Below are 9,012 nucleotides of genomic sequence, written 5' to 3'. Positions count from 1 at the left end.
TTAATATAAATAAAAAAATAAATAAATAAATCAGTACCACTAGAGCCCATGAAGGGTCTGAGGTGGAGTACTTTGTACGGAAGTACTGGATAAACGGTTGTGTAAGAAGTTGATTTCGTCGGAAACACACTCAACTAACACATTTTTTCCCAATTGAGGGTACTCACTTTAAGAGGCTGAGTGAACCCTGGAGGGCTCCCAAACCCTAGGAGTACAGCAGTAAGGCACTGTGCTGGCTTGATAACACTGAGCCACTAATTATAATTAATATATGATATATAATTTTATTATAAAGAGTAAGATGGTTCAGTATGAACAGTTAATACTCTCTATTAGCAGAAAATGATCCTGGTTGTGTTATCTCTTTCTATGACTGTTGGCCATGAAAAGATTGACTCATACTGGTTACTGCCGACAGTAGAGGTGATCAGTTTCTGCTGGTAGTTGATTACTGTTACTGACAACGGGTCCTATTTTGCTAAAACTACAGGGCAGTCTAGGTATGAAGTTATCTCCGGGCTGCCGAGTCTCAAACAATCCTACAGGGTATCGGTCAATAGTCCAGTAGTTCTAAGATATAATATAAAGAGATATAATCTTGGAGAAGAGTTTTGATTAGTTTAGCTTGTTACATTTTCTTTACTTTATTTTTGTCATATCAGACGAAATTAATAGAAAAATTGTTAAAACTTTTAGCAGAGAGAAACATTTAAGTTCAAACACTGAAAAATATTTTTCTTTTACGGGTGCTTTTCAGAAAACAGAAGAGAAATACATTTTACTTTAAACTCTTTGACAATGGACGGTCCTCTGGAAAACCACAATTTTTTTTTTAAACATTTTCTTATCTCTTAATTTAATTAATTAAAACTAATTATTTGAGAAAATAGATCTCCCTTGGAGACACAGCCAACACAGCTTAAAGACAATGTTTTGCCAATCGTGGTCAAAATATTCATTTTCATTTTTTACTGCTCAAACCCTTAGATTTGTATTCATTATTTACTATTTTGTAAAAATGGTTCTGGTTAAATTAATAAAACTAATCAAATCTAAAAAATGTCATTTTTCACATATTTTAGTTGAACGCATTGACGATATGTAGTTCATAACACATATTATTTCCTAATCAAACAAAATAAAAAATCTTAACGAAATTGATGGTTTATATTTCATACAAAGATTTCACAGCCTTATATTGAACCTAGAATATCTAACAAAATTATTGTATTACTTAAATCGGATCGCAACTTCATCACTGTGTTTAACTCTGCCAGGCCAAAAAAAAAAAAAAATTAAATTTAAGTCTAATATTGTGGTTTAAAATACTAGTAACTAGTAGAGGTTAGGTGCTAAAGGAGTTGAGAACCGTGGCAGGCAGTTTCAAGGAAATAAATAAGCAGTAACGGTAGAATGATTAACAAACACTCTCAGCCACTACAGTGGATAGCACCAGCAAAAGTCTAACTTAACTTTAATTTTTTGTTGCATACTTAATATAAGAATGCATGGGGTCTATAAAAAAACTAGATTATTTTTTTTTTAAGATGAAATTTCAGAAAAAAAAATAGTACTAACAAGCTTGATAAGGAAATAGCAATAAATACAGAAGGAAGATACAATAGAGTTTAATTCAAAATCACAGAATCAAAAAGGATCTCAAGAGAAATTTAAAGCTAGAGGGAATAGAAAGTAGGGAACTAGAACTTAGAAATTCTTAAGTTTCGAGTAAATCCAATCCGGTTGGTAATGTTATAAAATAGTTTTTGTAACAAAACTAATAAATTATATATTTCAAACATTTGAATTTGTTATAATAACCATGTAAGCCCCACCAGGCTGATCTGGTATTAAATAAAATATATTGATAAAAAAAAAAATTATGAACATTTATAAATTAATAAACATAGTTTTTATAATAATAAAGCCACACTAGCTTAGCATATTGTTAGAGAATGTTGAGATATACATTTAAACATCCATTTAGGATTTATTCTATTTTTAAAAATAAAATGGAAATAGAATATTACTCACCCACTAAATATAGTCCAAGGAAAGAAGGCAAATGAAAGGAAAATCTGTTACTAAATAAACAAATAACTACGGATAAAAAAAAAATATTATAACAACGGTATGGCTAACCTCATTAAAATAAGCCTTCTTCCGCCTCAGGTAATAGATGAGAACCGTCAACAGGAACAGTAACGCGATTATTAAGATAATGATGAATGTGATGTAGAGATATTTCTTGTCAGGTGCACTTTTCTCAACAGGAACTTCTGGAACATTCATAATAATCATTCTTTCGATTCATTATAATATAATGATATTTAATGATTATTTATAAATATTTTATCAAATGAAATGTAATGGATTTATTTTAATATATAGCTTGTAACGATGAAGAAATCATTATTGATAACACACAGGAATCCTCACTAGATATAATTAAAATACAAGGACTCACTTGGTGTAGTCGGAGGAGTTGGCTGCGGTTCAAAATTAAATTCTCGATTGCACATATTTCCTTCACAACAGCAAAACATTAACTCTTTTTTAGGTTCTTCTTTTGTTTCCACACAGCGGTTCTGCCCAGGGCATTCATTGTTCAGGAAACAACCCTTAAACAATTTAATAACATTAGGAATTCAATTATTCCTTCCAGTATGGTAGTAGTAAATAAAATAATATATTTATAATATATACAAAATTTAATTTATTATAAAAATCAATACAATACTATTTAACCTACCTTCATTATGACCTCAGGGGTGCCGGATGAATTATTCCATAGAACAAAGCAGTGGATTCTTTTATCCTGCTCTGGCAACTCACATTCTAAAGTCTTATTACACTCTCCGTCCGCACAAGTACCATTATAAAACTCACAATGAGTAGTCCGAGGTATAATATTATGACTCATGCATATACCTACAACATATGGAATATCCATATCCATTAATAGCAAGAAAAAATAAATAAAAATATAAACAACTGAAAAAAACTACAAAAGAGTATTATGAATGCGTAATTTATCCCTATTTTAGGTCTCGTAAGAACAAATCGTAAGTATTACTATTATCATAAAACTAATATTGGTAACAAAATACAAAATATAGTGAAAAAAATATATATCTGTAATACATTACCCCTATACCCTCATGATCGGCTTGATTTAATTTTACAATCAAATGTCACATTCCATAATTAAAAGAGTGAAAGAAAACTAGATATAACAAAAACTTACTTAAGAAGTAGCAAGTCAGAATGGTACATCCAATTAACTTCTGCATCGTTTCTCGACACGTCACCATCATGAGTGAGTTATAAGCTAAAAGCAATTTTTCATTATCAATCCTAAACAAAAACAAAAAAATAAATAAAACAAAAAAAAAATCTATAATATAGTAATATTAAAACATACTTTTAAGAATAGCAAAATTGAAGACCAGAGGAGAAAAATGAAATAACTCAATTTCTTTTTGTCTAGAAATGACTTACTACAGTTTCTGATAGGACCAGTGATTCCTAAAGTAGGCACCCTCTTGTGGGTGCTGCAGCAATTCAGAGGGGTAATGATGGCCACAGGTGCATTTGGGGGTTGGTGATGGCTACAGGTGCATTTGGGGGGTGATGGGCGAAAATAGAGCCGAGGATTACTAAATTGGTAGCATCACACCAGGTTCATCCTTCTCATTAAGATGATTTCGAATGTTTTAACTTTTTTTGTATAATATTCTATTCTGAGTTCAATAAATACTTCCATAATTTCAAAGTTCAATGTTTCTAATTTAAACCTTTTTTGCTATATTTTACGAAAAAGGTAGAAACATCAATAAATATATATGTATTTTCCATTAATTGCAGTTAAAATTTTATTTTTCCTGGAAAGGGGGCGGTAGAACAAAAAAGTTTGGGAACCACCAGATAAAACTTTTAAGATATGGAGATAAAATCCATAAAGAAGGCTTAAACAGGGTCAGTACCAGAGGAAACCAAGTTAACATGGCTAATAAATTATCGCTTTAAGTTTTCTTGTTGTCAACAACTGGTATACAGCATATCTCATCGCTGACTACAAAAAAATTAGATACCATATTTTCCTCTTTCTTATGAAGGGATCTTGGAAACACCTCATTTAACCCCTGATTAATAGGGGCTTTGGAAACTTTACACTTTCTTATCGCTTTGCATTACTTAATCAAATTTTAAAACTGAACTAGATTCTATATTACATTAAAAATCTACAGCTTCTTTAAATTTATTTCACCTTGACCCGTTAAAAGACTACTGGAAGATTCGAACATAAACATTGTTCTCCTGAATATTTAGGAAACAGTGGTATATTTCTTTTGCCCTGTGGTCTTCAATTATAAGAATGATTTATCAAATACATATAAACTGATAGACATTTCTTCGTAGTAAAATAGTAGCTAGTTTCTGTGAACACTCATCATCAATATCTCGTAGAAATGGTATTATTCAGATTAATAACTTAAAAATTTTGGGGTATAAGTCTAAGTAGTAAATTGTATTTTTATTATCTAATCTCCATATTTATCTATGTTTGATCTACAATAGGAAATTACCGAATTTGGCCTCAAACAAAGTAAACAAATAAGGAAAGAATCAGAACTCACAATTTTGGATCAGTATTTTTTATTTAAGCTTACGATTCCATAATCATCAAATGTAACAAAAACTAGAATAACATTACTAGTCATTTATTTTTCTCTCTTAACAAGTGGTTATATAACTTAAGTATCAAAAAAAGAGTTTCAATAAACAACATAAAACAAACATCCTATATGATTAGAAATCAGTTTTAAGCTGGAATCTTCTGGGGGATGAAATAACTATAATGGAAAAATACATATACTAAAATAGCAGTGGGAGGAATACAAATTAATTTAATAGATATTAATTTAATCACATTAACAATGCTATTAAATGACATGTGATAAGTCTGTTTAAGTATACTTGAGTAAACAAGTCAAAATCTCAGTGAGTAACTAAGACTATTGATTTTATATGATAACTACGAGTGTAAATCGATAAGAAAAACAAAGGCATCGTTAAGACTAGATTTTAACGTTATAGCTGAACTATCATTCAGGCATGCATATAAAATTTAAGAGAATGATTCGGAATCAATTAAGGACACTAAAATATTATCCATAAACATACAAAACACTAAACTATCTTATGTTGTTAAAACTGAAATGAACAATTATATTTACTGAAAGATTAAATTATAAATTACAACATACAATAGTAAATAAGAAATGAAAAGGCAACGCTAAAAACTACTAGATATGCACTTGTTTTTCAATAGGAGTAAAACATTCATATTTGAAATTAAAAAAACAGTAATGGAGTAAACCAACTAAGTAACATTTGGGGGCTGAAGAACTTTAGGGGCTTCTTGGGCCTACCTGACCCACCCCAACCATGTTAGTAAACAGAGAACTATTATTTCCCTAAATTAACACTTAGGTGATAGAAATATGTAACTTACTATAGATGAGGAAGCCTTTCAGAAACCATAATCGCATTTAAGGAATATTCTTACTGTTTCCCATTTAATATTCAACTTCACGATAATTACATCAATGAGTCTTCAGGTGTTCATTAATCAGTGTAAACATATATCATCCAATACAATCAAAACTGTAAGTCCACTAACAAATACAAACTGACAAAACTTCACTCACTTTAAACTTTCCCATATCCATGCTTTAAATGATTGGAAAAGCCCAATCAACCTTAAGACGGAGTCTTGGATCACAACCATACAAGATGGCTGCTCCGCTCTGGTTTATAACCAGAATATAGAACTCCTTGTTGTTGTTCTCTTACTATTAATGCCTCTATGATATTTGAAATGAGCGTCTTTTTTTTTTATATTTGATTTGAATTTTTAATAAGTTTATTACAATAAGTTTTCATACTAATTTATTTTAATTTTTATTTAACACGATTTTTATTTAGTTTTCCAAAATCTAATCACAGTTTAACTGTCTAGCAGAAAGAACAGACATTTGGTCAATACTATTAATTACTAATTGTTATTATTTTGATTAAGATAACCATATTTTTATGCAAGTAAATCCTGGTTGGAATAAAGCGTTGGAAAGCTGGAAATGGTTTTAATCTATTCATATAATTTCAGCTAAAAAATATGATCCTAATTTTCCCCAGTTCCAAGTTCTAAAACCAACCAGCAGAGGGGGGGGGGAGTAAACTTCAAAATTTTCAAACTTTTTATTTTCTGGCCTAGAACTTTTAAAAGCACCTTAATGAAAATAGTATTCTGTAATAAATTTAAAAAACATAAATTTTGCCTAAAATGAGTATCTTAAACTAAGAAATCGGTTTGACAGAAAAGTCAAATTGACAGAAAAATAAGAATTGATCAGTGAATTTGCTATAAAAAAAAATCCCTATGGTCAATTTAAATCGTTTTTAAGTGTTTTTAACTTTCAAAGAAGCTACTCTAATTTAAAAAAAGAAACTTTTGGACCAAAGTTATAGAGTATTAAATCCCGGATTTAGTGATCACTTATCTTTTTTAGTAGATCAAGATAAATGCGTTTTTATACCTTCATCAAAGATTTAAAAGACACGTAATAAGGGTTAGGATAATAAGGGCTATATTTTTTTTAAATGCAGGAAATCTTACATAGCGGTTGTAGTGTAGAGTTTTCACAAGAGATTTTATAGATTAGATTTTTTAGATAGATAGATTTATTTATTGATAGATATTCCAATCTGCCACACAGTTGTGGGCAATAGGTAATATTGATGAATGATCTCATACATACTAAAATAAAAAAAAATATAAAAAAATAATAATAAAATAAAATTAAAAAAATAAAAAAACTTTCTTAAAATATATACAAACAAAAGAATAGACAAGATGAACATAATCAGACTATCTGAATGAAAAATAAATAAATAAAATAACATAATGATAAAATAATATATACAATATTTACAGAATCGACCTGAGGATCCCTGAGCCCACTCTATCCCCCACGTGTGAGGGGTAGAGCAGAGCTCGAGAGTTCACAAGAGAAAGTCGATTAAATGTTACAGGCTAGAAATAGAAAAAAGCATAGCGACTCTCCTCTACTTTGGCTAACAGCTAGGAACGAGATAAACTTAAGATACAGTGTAGCGGGGGGAGCAAGAAGTTCAGCTCCAATCCACCACAGCGCAGCACCACGAGACTCACCGAGCTCTCAAATGTATACATTGCTTTCCGTATTAAAAAAAAAATTGTTATTATTACATATTATTAATTGTATTGTACATACTACTAAGTAATGTTGATAAAATAATAAATAAACGATGCCAAAATAATGGGCGAAACTACCTCAAGGAGATAAGATAAGACCGTTTTTCGGTCACAGCGAGAACCCCTAATTGATCACTAATCCACAGTATCTACTTGAGATAATTTCAGTTCATAGCCGATCAGTTTTCCTAAAGATTTGTTATTTTTCCTTTACCCTTGACATGAACTATCTCCTCTACCTGTTATCCCTTCGTAGGCTCCGGCGGCTAGCTGCCGTCCGGGCTTACATACCTCCCTCGTCTCTATCGGATTAGTACCCGATAGGACGAGGTTGCCATCCCCTGAGGTATAACGGTTGTCACCCGTTAGTCTCATCCTATCTAATCATGTTCCTTGTCAACTACGTTACCTTTATAAACTAACGACGTATTGCCGAGGCCTTCTGGAAAGAAACGAGCCCATCTCGACACTAACAACTGAGGTAAAATAAAAAGATTAAATCCATTTCTAGCATTCCACTTACTTCCAACCGCTGTCTCCGAAAGGCTTAGATTAACTAACCAGTAAAGTAATACTATCACAAATATGCAGATTTTTTAAAATCTATCTAAATGCCACATTTTGCGGGAATTACACTTTATTATACAAGGTTCTTTTTTTGTCTTGTTCTTTATTCATAATAGTATCTGTTTCTGTTCTGTTTAATTTTTTCCGATGAAATAAAAACTTAAGGTGAACTACTACAATTCACGGATTAGGTTACACTGTCGAAGTGGTTGTGTTAGATCTGACTCCAATAGATAATATTAGGTACTCTTGACCAGAAGGCTTCGACAATGCGTGTTCACATAGGTAAGGTAGATGAGGTAAATAGATAGGATGAGACCTACGGGTTACAGTCTTCAAGAATGATAACCTCGTCCTACAGGGTGCTATTCCTGTAGATATAAAGGGATATGTGAGACCGGAGGGTGCCAGCCGCTGGGTCCTATGAAAGGATAAAAGATGTTGGAATAAGAGATTCAGAGAAGGCAGAGAAATAAAAGACAATAAACATTTCCTAAAAGATAACACTAGAAAGTAACTGATCCACTATGTAAATTGTCATCCTCTACCTAAGGAGGTGTTTCTTGTGAACCGAGATTTCACACTGAGATCTTCTCATTTTAGTATAGTTAAGTCTCTGGATTTTTAAATGCCGTTGAGAGGTACTACGTGTAAGACGTAAGCTTTCAGAGCATCAGCAGATTATATTGGAAACTTTATTAATTCAAATGATAAATTTATATACATATTATTATCTAATAATATGTATATGTGTATATATAATAATAAGTAATATGTCTTATATCGTTGTTACATATTAAAATTAAGGTATTTACGATTGATAGTACAAATGCTAATATACGGCGTTTGCTTGTCACCAGTAGTAGTTTCCGTGTTAGCTAGTAGATTGCGTCATGCCAGGCCATAGAGATTTCGGCGACGGAATTATTAACAGTCTAGAGCAGCAAGAAGCGTGTCGCTAGAATACCATTTAACTCTTGCTTCAACTCATTCCCTCACTTACAGGCAGTGAGTCACGTTTTCTTCCTTACTTGCTCATCAGTACAAATTCTAGCATACTTCTTGTTGACGTACAAAATTGGAACTTATAGTTTCTTCTTCTTGCCCTACCTCTCCGAGTCATTAGCTTAGAGGTACTTCGTCAA

The 9,012-nt window shown here is 31.4% G+C and overlaps 1 protein-coding gene across 6 annotated transcripts in view; it reads right to left on the bottom strand.

Moving 5' to 3' along the window:
- Positions 1-5,833, bottom strand: part of put (activin A receptor type 2 punt) — a 36,598-nt gene extending 30,765 nt beyond the window's left edge. For 3 of the 6 annotated variants that reach the window (XR_010844855.1, XR_010844856.1, XM_014426174.3), the window contains exons 1-5: positions 5,715-5,824; positions 3,248-3,357; positions 2,753-2,931; positions 2,468-2,621; positions 2,143-2,279 (exon numbers count right to left, since the gene is read on the bottom strand). Coding sequence is in view for 4 of the 6 variants with exons in the window: in XM_014426174.3 (XP_014281660.1) it covers positions 2,143-2,279; positions 2,468-2,621; positions 2,753-2,931; positions 3,248-3,357; positions 5,715-5,794 (660 nt within the window). In the remaining 2 variants the exon portion in view is untranslated. Of the gene's footprint in view, positions 1-2,142; positions 2,280-2,467; positions 2,622-2,752; positions 2,932-3,247; positions 3,358-5,518 lie in introns of all 6 variants that reach the window. The other 3 variants (XM_014426176.2, XM_014426175.2, XM_024363619.2) reach the window with 3 other exon arrangements.
- Between the last annotated feature and the right edge of the window lie 3,179 nt (positions 5,834-9,012).

This window comes from Halyomorpha halys, unplaced genomic scaffold (assembly GCF_000696795.3).
Source record: "Halyomorpha halys isolate HHAL.00 unplaced genomic scaffold, Hhal_1.1 Scaffold558.1, whole genome shotgun sequence".
Taxonomy (NCBI): domain Eukaryota; kingdom Metazoa; phylum Arthropoda; class Insecta; order Hemiptera; family Pentatomidae; genus Halyomorpha; species Halyomorpha halys.
This window is presented reverse-complemented; position numbering and strand designations above follow the sequence as displayed.